The sequence below is a fragment of the Podarcis bocagei genome, assembly GCF_964188305.1.
Source record: "Podarcis bocagei genome assembly, chromosome: 5".
NCBI classification, from domain to species: Eukaryota; Metazoa; Chordata; class Lepidosauria; order Squamata; family Lacertidae; genus Podarcis; species Podarcis bocagei.
This window is the reverse complement of record NC_138129.1, coordinates 79,715,096-79,727,323: the sequence shown is the minus strand read 5'-3', so window position 1 is coordinate 79,727,323 and position 12,228 is coordinate 79,715,096. Positions and strand designations below refer to the sequence as shown.

The 12,228-nt window shown below is 46.2% G+C and overlaps 1 protein-coding gene across 3 annotated transcripts; it reads right to left on the bottom strand.

Annotated features, from left to right (window-relative positions):
* Positions 1-369: 369 nt before the first annotated feature.
* On the bottom strand, positions 370-6,392 carry LOC308587954 (uncharacterized protein). Of its 3 annotated transcripts, XR_014008578.1 has the most exons (4): positions 5,725-6,392; positions 5,141-5,228; positions 2,245-2,375; positions 370-835 (listed from the first exon to the last, which is right to left on the bottom strand). XR_014008578.1 is itself a non-coding variant. In XM_081195933.1 (3 exons), exons 1-3 carry the CDS (start codon positions 5,813-5,815, stop codon positions 4,362-4,364), a joined length of 438 nt encoding a protein of 145 aa, XP_081052059.1. In that variant the 5' UTR covers positions 5,816-6,392; the 3' UTR covers positions 4,135-4,361. The 3 variants fall into 3 exon arrangements, 1 of the variants encoding a protein (XP_081052059.1); XR_014008579.1 differs by lacking the exon at positions 370-835 and having other exon boundaries at positions 1,111-2,375; XM_081195933.1 differs by lacking the exons at positions 370-835; positions 2,245-2,375 and adding an exon at positions 4,135-4,620.
* Between the last annotated feature and the right edge of the window lie 5,836 nt (positions 6,393-12,228).

Below are 12,228 nucleotides of genomic sequence, written 5' to 3'. Positions count from 1 at the left end.
GAAGATTCCCATAGGTTGAACTCCTTCTCCTCTTCCCCTTCCTGGATACAAGGAGTTCTGGGGAACACTGCTACATTACCTGCAATGGGAAACCCCTCTTGTAGGGTTGATTAACTAGTCCTGAGTTGATTGACTAGTACTGGGCAATGGCCAGTTTTAACTGGCGAAATAAAATTAAGGGCACACTTTTGTTTGTGTTAGGGTATTTTGGTTCTAGTGTGCATGCGAAGGAAACCGAAGAGCAACATACAAAAACTAGCTTTTTCTTCTTCACGAAATGATTGTTCACTCTTGTTTAGAAAGCAGTAAATTTCTTTTAGCATCTCAAAATGGCACCTACTGTATACCTGAACCTTGGATAATGTGCATGTTATCTAAATGAAATGGATTTGCTTGCAGATGATAAAAGGAATGGAAGATCTTTTATCATCTGTAGTCAGACCAACATTTTAATTTTATTTCAACATGTTTGGGAAGTTGGATTGTGTAGCAAACCGTTCAAAGATGAGGAAGTCCTCAAGAAAAAGATACTAATCGCAGTACATTTTGACTTATTGACAGCACTCGAGGGGACCAAATTACAGGAACAATCTAGGTCACTATAAATCTTCATCCTGAATCAAAGATCGTTTGAAAGATGTTGATTGTTCCCAGTTTTCCTATAGGAAATTCGCAGTGTGACAGAACTGGATGAAACTGATTTTAATTTACACTTTTTCCGGGCGCCTCATCCAACTGGCAGCTGAGTCATTCATACAACAATGCTTCTATGGCGACACAGAATCATAGACTATAAATATGAATTGCTTTTGTCCATGTCAAAGGGTCATCTTACCTGAAAATGAAATTGTGCTGTTGAGAGAGGAATATCAAATTGGCCAATCACATTCCTATTGTCTACTTTTACTTTCCACCAGTTTAAACGGGAAATGGTTGCAGAGATGCTGAAATTTCCCATTAAAACCAATGAGACATGCGTTTTTTAATTATTTAAATATTTTTATTAGGAATTTCAGCAAAACATTTTATTAAAAAACATATCATCCTTAATCCCCCCCATTTCCCCCCTCCCCCTCCCCATAAAGTAACCCACTCCCCCCCCCCGACTTCCCTCAGCTCCTCTCTCTGGTTTATCAACAAACTTTATTCTCTACATGTTACAAAGTTGTATAGTTCCTTAATTTTTCTGACTGGCTATTATCAGTAAAAAGTTTGTGAGTGTTTATTCAAAACCTGCCAAGGAGTCTAGTTCGTTTTGTTCTTTCTTTAGGTACTTTGCAAAGGGTTTTCATTCTTTCTTAAAGTCACAGTTGTCCTTATCAGGTAGTTTATATGTCAGTTTCGCCAATTCCGCATAGTCCATCAGTTTCTCTTGCCACAGTTCTTTGGTTGTGATTTCTTCATTCTTCCATCCCTGTGCTGTTAAGATTCTTGCCGCCGTTGTCGCATACATGAAAAAGTTTTCCAATTTCCTTGGCAGGTCTTTTCCTACAATACCTAACAGAAAGGCTTCGGGGTTTTTTTACAAATGTAAATTAGAACATTTACTTCAATTCATTATATATCATTTCCCAGAATTTTTTAATTTTACAACAATCCCACCACATATGATAAAAGGTCCCTTCTTTTTCCTTACATTTCCAACATATATTTGAAGCAGTTTTGTACATTCTTCCTATTTGCACTGGCGTTATATACCATCTGTACATCATTTTTATATAATTTTCTTTCAACAGAGAGCAATCTGTAAATTTAAAGTCATTTTCCACAATCTTTCCCAGTCTTCAAACGGCATTTTTTAATTATTAAAGGCAAGATTTAGTTTGTTCTTTGCATAGATGGTCTGTTTCACAAGGCCTTCCAGCATCAACCTATCTGTTCATTCTGTTAATGCTCAGGAATAGGATAGTACCATACTTTCAGGGCAAGCATGATGTCACTGGGATCCAGATAATAATTTATAGTGGAACATAGAATGCAGCTTGTTAAAACTATGAGCCAGGATCCAGCCAAAGAGAACCACTACTGACTTCTATGGGAGAGAAATAAGTTCATTCTTAAGATTACCTAGATTGTGATCTGTTTTTTTGTGTGTGTTCATTTGTTTGGCCTTAATTTGCATCTTAAATTTTGATTTCCATCAGATTAATTTTACTTCTTTTCTGATCTTCTTCCTGGTGTTTTTATTGGGCCCCTACAACATGTCTGGAAGCAACAGAACGTGATATTAGTAATTTGACTTACCATATGGTTACTCTATGCCCTCGTTCATTTTCTCCTACACAAATCGAGTGTGCGTGGATGTTTACTTTGGAGAGCCACTTAAAGGCTGTCTTTCCAAGATGTCTATGCTTAAGAGAGTGTCAGTGAGAAGGCTGACAGAAAAGAAGGACAAGCCTCTCTCAGTATCATATCAGAACATGCCGGAATGATGACCATGTGGTTTGGAGCTGATACGTTTCGTTTCCAAGTGACAGAGAGTAGAGCTATCAGTGTGTAGGGGTGATGTCTATTGATCATCGTGCACAAATATGATGCAGTTGCATTGCTGCAAAAAAATTATTGGGATAGAGAAGGAGCTTGGCTGCAATCCGAGGTCATTTGAAGTGCAAGGGATTTGGGCCGCCATTTTAATTAGAAACAAGATGCTACCGAAAGGCAGTGAGTGATATCTAACTAACACATCCTGTTGGCGCAAGGATTTCCATTTCTGCAGTTGGACTTTCCCCTTCCTCCTTCTTCCTTGTGTGCCTCCTCAGATCTGCTCTGGAGAGTTGGGGGACCCCCTAAAATAGATTTAGGGGGTGCAGAGGAAGGGGGGAGTGGAAATCCTCGCACTGGCGGGACCATGGCTTAGGGCTGCTTCTAGGCCATCAGCATTTTGGGGTTGGATTCGATCTCGTGCCACCAATTTCACTTGCACCATACCCAATGTCATTCATCCTCCCTGCAAACAAATCCAAATTAATGTTCCTTAAAAGCCAATGCTGTCTAATCTCCCTACAAACAAATCAAGATGAATGTTCAGTAAGCAGGTCTTCTGGAAGCACCAGTCTCACAGCGGTAGTCCATTTATTTGCAAATTCATCACATTTTAACACAGGTCCTTCAAAGGTTGCTTTTCAATATTCTTTTCAGCCTCAACTTCAGGGTACACATTTGTTTGTTTGCTTTCTTGTTTCAAAAAACTCAAATAGGTTTAGAACTATAAACCCCTGAGATATTGCACAGCTACCGTTTGTGATTTCTGTTTCACAGCCGTTATGATTAATTGTGTTGGTAGCACAATCTTCAGAAAGTGCAAATCCCGGTTTTGAAAAATGAAATGGGAAAACGGTCGGGTGAGCCAGCTGCACTGCAGAAGACAAACTCACAGGCAATGAATCACACTCAAGAGTTTCTCAACCTGATGATGAAAAAACCCATCACACTTCAAGTGCTTAGATTCTTAGCTGAACTATTTAAACCTGGACGTACTTGTACCAGGCATTATAGCTTTCGGTGTATGTCATTTTCCTACACAGCGTTAACAAAGATCAGACCAACCCCCCGCAACTGAAAGCATGCAGGTCCCATGAGAAAAACCTGAGGCTGCCTACAAGTAAAACAAGTATACAGTGGTACCTCGGGTTAAGTACTCAATTCGTTCCGGAGGTCCGTTCTTAACCTGAAACTGTTCTTAACCTGAAGCACCACTTTAGCTAATGGGGCCTCCTGCTGCTGCCGCACCGCTGGAGCAAGATTTCTGTTCTTATCCTGAAGCAAAGTTCTTAACCTGAAGCACTATTTCTGGGTTAGCGGAGTCTGTAACCTGAAGCATATGTAACCTGAAGCGTATGTAACCCGAGGTACCACTGTATATCCTTTCTCTCAAGTTTACAGTCACCCACTTCTGTCTTTTCATAGAGTGCTGCTCTTTCTATCACAGCTGACAGAGCCAGCCTAGTAAGACCCTCCATCTGCAGTAATTATTATTATTAATAATAATAATAATAATAATAATAATAATAATAATAATAATAATAATAATAATTTATACTCCGCCCATCTGGCTGGCCTTCCTCAGCCACTCTAGGCAGCTTCCAACAAAATATCAAAATGCAGTAATGCATCAAACATTAAAAGCTTCCCAAAGCAGGGCTGCCTTCAGATGTCTTCTATAAGTCTGGTAGTTGTTGTTCTCATTGACATCTGGTACACATTTAAAGCAGTATCGTCCCACTTTAAACAATCATGGCTGCCCCCAGAGCATCCTGGGAGCTGTAGTTAGTTGTTAGGAAAGCGCCTATTCCCTTCACAGAGCTATAATTATCAGAGCTCCATGGGGAGAGGAGCTGATTGTTAAGCCACAATCTCCCCTACTATTTCAGAGCTCTGAAGACCAGCAGGAAAGCGGAAGGACTAAGGAAATTTAACAAGCGGGGTGTTCGTGCAGTCCCACAAACTGTTTTGTGCTGCTTCCTTGGGGACCCTGGTGGGTTGGGAACATATTGAGCCCATCGATAAGGCAGAGACACGCAGTGCTTGTGGGGCAGCCATGTTGGCTCCTGTTTGTAGATCTTGCCCAAATACATCAGCCAGACATGATGTACATGCTGTATCAAAATGTCCACACTGGCGCTGAAAACAAAGGGTACAGGAAGTGAGAGGAGAGCAGAAGTCTGCACTGGGCAACAACGGATCAAAATAAATACTCTTTGTTTTGTGTAATAAAATTGGATTATTAATATTGTTGGTTGGTAAAATCAAAGATGTATCAGGAGATAATCTGTGAGGGCCCCACAAGAGTTTTATTACCTAGGGACCTCCACAGGTTTTAATCTGGAACTGTGCCCAACCAAGGGTGAACTTCGGGTTGTCAAATGTCAACAGTGCCCTGTGCGACCCTAAAATTCGGCACGCCTCCCTCTTGTTCTTCCACATTGTATTGGCACCCTCTGCAGCATGGTGCCCAGTGTGAGTGCCCTGGTCGTGCCATCCTAAAACTGCCCTGGCCCAATCTTGGGATGTGGTTTTGCCCAGATGGACCACAAAGAAACACTTCCCATAAAACTATAGGAATATCTAAATCAGGCCTTCCTCCTCCAGCTGGCAAGATGAGTGGGAAACACTTCCCCTGCCATAGAAGGTCACAGCATACCTGCAAATTCTGGGTTTCCCCCTGGCACCGCTGGGCTGCTGCCGCTGCTGCTTGGCCGGAGTGTTAGCTGCTCTCCCAAACCATGGCCCTGGGAAAGAAGAAGTACATTGTATTTTCCAGGCATAAGCATCTACTCTAGGGGACAGGGGTCCGTGGGCCGTCTCCATTAATGTTCTTGTGGGGCACAGTCCCCTCTATATTTTATCTTTCCCCCCCCCTTTGTCTTCCCATCTCCCTTCCTTCCTCAGTCTCCTGCCTCCCCCCAGCCACATCCCTCCTTCTCCTGTGTGGCACAGAGCAGCCCAGAAGCAGAACAGGACAAGGCAATCCAGAGGAGGCAGGGCATTCCTGCGGTGGGGACATAGGGCCCCTGGGGGGGCAGCCTGAGCACTGGTGAGGGGGCCTGGCCACCTGACCCAGGGAAGAAGGGAGGCAGGACAAGCCCCTCTGCCATGCTGCCCATGCCCATGTCCCCACTGCCTGTCGACGCTTGCTGTTCCGGCCTGGGCAGGCCATTGGCCTGGGTCTTCCTGTTATATACCTGCTGGGATTGACAAGGCATATGACCCTCACCTGAACCTCACCCGACAAATAGGAGCGTACGGATCTTGTCCGGAGATGTTGCCTCCGATGCCGCTTGCGCCGCTCGGCTGTTGGCTTTTGCCCCAGCTGCATGGCAGCTAACTGTCAGATTCTAGAGCTCCCTATTGGTGGCTGTTAGGTAATTCCAAAAATACAGAATCCATTAACAGAACACAGTGTTCATTCGTAAAGCAGTAACATAAATCTCCATTGCTACATATTGGGTGTGTATTTCAGCGGTTGAACGTACAGGTTTATGGCCATGCTGTAGTGCAGTGCTTATGCGACTGTGAATAAAAGGTGGCTGGGCTAATTGTCCCGGGGTTTGGTGTGGGGGGAGGTGACAAAACTGATTTCCAATAAGTGCCACCCCCTTTATTGGGTCTTGGGTTTGCAATTTTGGGAGAGGGGAGATTGTGGCACTGGGGAGATGGCAGGCTGGCGAGGCCCCCTAGATTTAGAGGCGCAAGTTGCCCTGCCCTTGCATGAAGTCTTGGGTTTGCAATTTTGGGAGAGGGGAGGTTGCCTGCTGGGGAGTGGGCAGGCTGGCGAGGCCCCCTAGATTTAGAGGCCCTAGGATTCAGCCAACTTAGCCTATACATAAATATGGCACTGGCTATATCCTATACAGGAGCAGGGCCGTCTTAACCGTTGGCACTAGGGGTGTACGGCACCAAGGCACCGGGCTCTCAGGGGCACCAGGCCGAGAGTCCGGGGCCGAGTGTTGGAGTCCGGGGAAGAGCCGCCGACAGCCGAGCGGAGCAGAGTCCGTCGGAGCACCATAGTCTCTTCTGCTGCAGGCGGCTCTTCCCCAGACTCCAACACTCGCCCCCGAACTCACACCGAGCCACAGCAGCAGAAGAGCCCGCGGCACTCCGACAATCTCAGCTCCGCTCGGCTGTTGGCTCTTGCTCCAGCTGCATGGCAGCTAACTGTTTCGGCGCCGCACCCAGAGCACCATGTAACGTCGTGGTGGGATATGCTGCGCGCCAACAGTACCGAAGGCAGCAACAAAACCCGAGAGATAGGAGCGTACGGATCCTGATGTTGCCTCCAATGCCGCTTGCATTCCGCATCCTTCTGCACTGGCACCCCGGGTTGGACGGCGCTGGGAGTGTGCACCAACAGCAGAAAAGCCAGCAAAGGAACCCGCAGCTTGACGCACACAACAGGATGCATCACACAGCGCCCACAACGTTACACGGCACTCCGCGCGCAGCCAAAACAGTTAACCGCCATGCAGGGGGGAGGCAGCGGGCAGACAGCACGGTGACTGTGCCACCTGACATTTTGTCGTCCCCCCAGCATGGAACCTGCACCCCCTTCATATGCCCCTGTGCGTGGGGCGCTGGCACCCCTTTTGGTTGGCTCTGTGAGTCCCTGCGTCCCACAACCGTTTTAAAGGTTAAAACTATTTCCTTTAAAAAAGACAACAACTTTGCTGCCCCCTAAAAAAATGTTGACAACTCTGGGCAACCTAGGGGCGCTGGGTAGATCTTTGCACCCCAGCGCCACATATGCTTAAGACGGCCCTCCACAACAGCCCGACCCCTGGCTTGGAAGGGGGGCAAGGGGGGGCGAGACAGGCCTGCTCCACCCTAGCCCAGCCCTGTTTTGCTCAGGTTGGCGCCACAACCTCCTGGCACATGTGGGGAATGGATTCCCCATGGAATCAACATATCACGACTTCCAGGGCGGCTTCCCCTTCTTCACTGCCTGCCTGTTTTAGGACCTGGGAGACAGAAAGGAAAATACAAAACAGAGGAAGTAACCAACCAGTTATTCACAACAGAAAATATCATCTGGGGACCACAGCTGAGGACCTGCCAAGCTATCAACAGCTGTGGACAAGTCATGCCAGGGAGCTAAGCCACATGCATCAGTGACGTGTGATGCTAATAATAATAATAATAATAATAATAATAATATTTCTATGCCACTCATCTCCTCTGGGCCTTGGAGCTCCTCCTATCTTCAGAGGTCCCTCTCATAGTTGCTAATGGGCACACTTGTCTTGCCAAGTTTTTCACCATGATCTGACAGGCATCCCTCTTGCAGGGCAATATAAGGCTTGCTTGCAAAGCAGCACTTTGTGACATCAGCTGGCAAACAGGGGCCAGGCTGCTGGGTTGTCAGGCAGCTGAATTAAGAAAAATAAAAAGGGGGGTGTCAATGTGCTGGGATGAGGCCACCGTGGGTCAGGCCAGAGGGGGCTGTTAGGGTGTGTGGTTGTGCCTCTCCTTGTTGTGCATCTTGCTCTCCGCCGCCCGTTCCTTTAGCTGCTCAATAGAATCATAGCATGGCAGAGTTGGAAGGGACCCCAAGGGTCATCTAGTCCAACCCCCGGCAATGCCAGGATCCTTCCCACAGCAGAACTACCCAAACTGCATAGAAATCTATTCATGTATGCGACTACAGCGGAAAGAATGTTACTCACCCCAAAATGGAAAGAAGCAGAAGTCCCAGCAAAGGAAGAATGGATATAAAAACTTATGGAATATGCTGAAATAGTGAAACTTACTAGAAGAATAAGAAATCAAGACAACAAACTTTTTATAAAAGACTGGATATGGTTTATTGAATATTTACAGATAAACTGTAAACAGATAAAAACATTGGAAGGATTATTGTGTATATACGGTATTTAAAGTAGATAAACAAATGAGCAAATTAAATGAATTTGGATATGCAGAAGATATTTTTTAAAAGTAACTTTAAGGAACCGCAGAAAGAGGGGGGAGGAAGTCAACTTTTGAAATGTTAAAATTATTGTAAAATTAAGGAAATGTATCAACCTGAAATGTATAAATAAAAATTTTAAATAAATGAATAGAAGACGCAAAAAGGGAGAATGCCAGGGGAGGGGCCATCTTATCTTGTATCTTTTGCAAGTGAGCAGGGAAGTCACATCTCTGAGTGGCCCTCCTTGATGGCATCCTCATCATGATCCTCCCGCCCCGTCTTATTCCCCCATTTAATATGGGTTTGCTCTTCCCACTGAGAATTTGATGAGTAAAAACGACAACATGGAAACCTTCAATCTGGATTGTATGGGGGATGGCATTTCAATGAGGAAGGCGTTGTGTGGATACTTATTGCATTTCTATCCTGCCTTTTTCTCCAAGGTAAGGTAAAGGTAAAGGACCCCTGGGCGGTTAAGTCCAGTCCAAGGTGACTATAGGGTTGTGGCGCCCATCTCGCTCTCAGGCCGAGGGAGCTGGCGTTTGTCCACAGACAGCTTTCCGGGTCATGTGGCCAGTAGGACTAAACCGCTTCTGGCGCAACGGAACACTGTGACAGAAACCAGAGCGCACGGAAACACAGTTTACCTTCCTTATTTATCTACTCGCAATGGTATGCTTTCAAACTACTAGGCTTGCAGGAACTGGGACAGAACAACAGGAGCTCACCCTGTTGTGCAGATTCGAACCGCTGACCTTCTGATCAGCAAGCCCAAGAGGTTTCAGTGGTTTAGACCACAGCACCACCCTACTGTTGACTGTGGAGGGTGATAGAGAACACGGACGTACCTAGGGGTTGGTCAGGTTGACCCCTGTCCAGGGCGCAGGCCAGGTGGGGGACACGAAAATTGCACCTCTCCTCTCTGGCTTGGAGTGGCTAAGAGCCCATCTGTTTGTCTACACACTCCAGGGGCTGCTCCTCCCCTAATCTGGGTGGCCGGGTGAGGGGTGCAGGCTCCTTTGGGTCCCTCAGCGGAGAAATCCTATCGCTGATCTGGGCTGTCACATCGGCCCTGCAGAGCCCCCTCCCCAGTCGGCCAGCAGCACTATTAGACATGTAAGCAGAGCACCTAGCGGGGCACAGAGGAAAAATGGAGAGAGAGGCCAAGAGTTGCAGGAGGAGGAAAAGGGGAAGGAGGGAGGCAGAAAGGAAAGCAGGGAGGGGAGGAAGGCAGACTGATGGAGGAGGAGAGACAGAACAGAGCCGACCTCGGAGGCTGTGGAAGAAGTCATTGGTGGAGTGCAAAAGGCAACAAAAAGCAAATTTAATGGGTTTCTGGTCCATGGTTTCTCCAAGCTTCAGAGGTGCCAATATAGCTCCTTGCCAAGAATGCAAGGGAGCTGAAATATACTCAGAGTCGAGAGTGGATTTCATGCTCTTTATTCAGCTCATAGTGGTGAGGAGGAATGAATGAATGTCCCCTCAAAGTATCTGCTTTATATACATTATTTGCACAATGGGCTGCACGTTATTGGCTAATTCCGGGATTCTCCTGTAGGCCAATCAGGTTGTGGATTCACTTCCACCTGGAGCTGGATTGGGTGGCTCCTGCAGACCAATCATACTGCTGCATTGTTCTAGGGCCAATCAGAATGCTGCATTTTGGATCCTATTGTTCTAGGACCAATCAGACTGCTGTATTTTGGACCCTATTCAACTCAGTACATAACAGGAGCCTAGGTATGCTTCTGTTGGAGACACAAGGACCAGCACACGAATGAAAGGAGGGGCGCATAAGCTTAGAGCCCAGAAGACTATGAATCACTTCCTCCCTTCACACATGTGCCGTGCTGATCTGAGGATAATATTTGTTTATATAAAAAACAACAACCCCGCCAGTGATTATCTATTTAAACTCCCCAGGATAAACGGTGCCAGCCAAGCAGGGGAGATCAGCTTTGTAAGAGCACATGAATACAAATCTGGAAATCGAGTTAAAAATAAGCTGTTCCCATGGGGACTAAAGGGGAGGCTGGCTCACCCCATCTCTCTGTATTTCTATGCAAAATGGTGACAGGAGAACCAATATTCTCCGTAATTAATGTGCAAAGATGCAAAAATTCTGGAACAGAGAGTCCTGCTTTTGACATCATTCCCCTGCTTTTGGGGGGGGGGGCAGGGATAAATACTGGTAATGTTTCTTCCTTCTAGAAATCAGCACTTCTTACCGTGGGTAGGTAATACCCAGCTTACCTTGCTGCCTGGTGCAAGCTCCAAAGGAGCGTTTACATGGCGAAAATAGAATTAATTCCTGGGGAAATATTCTGAGCGATTTGAAAAGTAGCATTTAACAGCAAAGCTGCTAATTGTGCTTCAACTGGTGGCCACTAACTTCTAAAGAATTATGCCCCAAAGACTAGCTCACTTGAGCCAGGCTCAGCCTAGCCAACCTCACAACATCCGTTGGAAAGAGGGAGGGCCATGTGTGTTACCTTGAGCTCTTTGGAGGAAAAGTAAGAAACAAACACAATAATAAACAGACCAAAACAGATTTGGACTGCACAGCCCTAGAGGATTCCTTCAAGCAGACAACTGTCTTCTGTAAGATAGGATACATGGGCATCCTAACTGAAAATGGGACTCTCCAGCCAGAGTTAAGCACTCTTAAGAGACTTAAGTGGTGCTTCGCTCCTCCCAACCCATTAAATTCAAAAGGACTTGAAAAGTGCCTAATTTTGGCTGCTTATTTATTTAAGTTGTTGGTATGCTGGGGTTTTTTTCCAGGCAGACCTCACAAAGCATTTTACATAATACAGTGGTACCTCGGGTTAAGTACTTAATTCGTTCTAGAGGTCTGTACTTAACCTGAAGCTGTTCTTAACCTGAAGCACCACTTTAGCTAATGGGGCCTCCTGCTGCTGCGCCGCCGGAGCACGATTTCTGTTCTTATCCTGAAGCAAAGTTCTTAACCTGAAGCACTATTTCTGGGTTAGCAGAGTGTGTAACCTGAAGTGTATGTAACCTGAAGCGTATGTAACCTGAGGTACCACTGTATTATTAAAATAATAATCACCAATAGCTATTATAAAGTAGAACTATTATACAATAGAATAACAATCATCAGTATCACTTATACAGTAGAACACCTGTTTCCGTATCTGCCCTGCCTTCTACCCTCAGGGCAAGGCAGACACCCACAAATTATTTGGAAGGGAGGCACCATCTTTGGGAGCTGGCGGACAGCAGACTGCTTCTCCGAGATTGTGATCAATGTTATTCCAACTCTATTTGTGCCATTTTGAAGTTAACAGAAAGCAGGGGTGTCATGAAGCTTCAAGACAAGCTGCATTCAAAGACCACCAATGAAGCGCACCTCTCTGTGTAGGATTCATAGCTGTCAACTTACAGATTTGAAAATAAGGGACCAGCAGCCTCGGAAATAAGGGATCAGCAGCCAAAATAAGGGATTTTCAGAGCACAAGTATGTTCGACTTCTGAGCCCCTCCAAACCAAAGGCAGAAAGCCCAGGCAGCAGCCAAACGAAGCCTCAAGCAGTGGTCCCCACAGTGCAGCAACCCAGCAAAGGGGTTGCAGCAAGGAAAACCACCGTCACCTCTCCGCTGGGAAGCACTGAGCAAAGGCGAGTCCCCAGGCAACATGGCCGATTTGATCGGCACAAGGCATGCAAGCTCCACCCCCCAGTCATTCTTAGACTTCTTATTGGGTGAGCAACGCAGCCAAGCAACACAGTTGGAACCTCCCTCCTCCCTGGCCGGCCGGCAGGGAGGGAGGGAGAGGAGCTTTTCCTTTGAAACCTGGGAAAT

Excerpts from the sequence above, each read along its gene's own strand:
- LOC308587954 (XM_081195933.1), bottom strand. The coding sequence starts at position 5,815 with ATGCAGCTGGGGCAAAAGCCAACAGCCGAGCGGCGCAAGCGGCATCGG. Across the intron at positions 5,229-5,724 it reads CGTACGCTCCTATTTGTCGG|GGCCATGGTTTGGGAGAGCA; the intron begins GTGAGGTTCAGG and ends CTTCTTTCCCAG. Across the intron at positions 4,621-5,140 it reads GGGAAACCCAGAATTTGCAG|CGCCAGTGTGGACATTTTGA; the intron begins GTATGCTGTGAC and ends CTTTGTTTTCAG.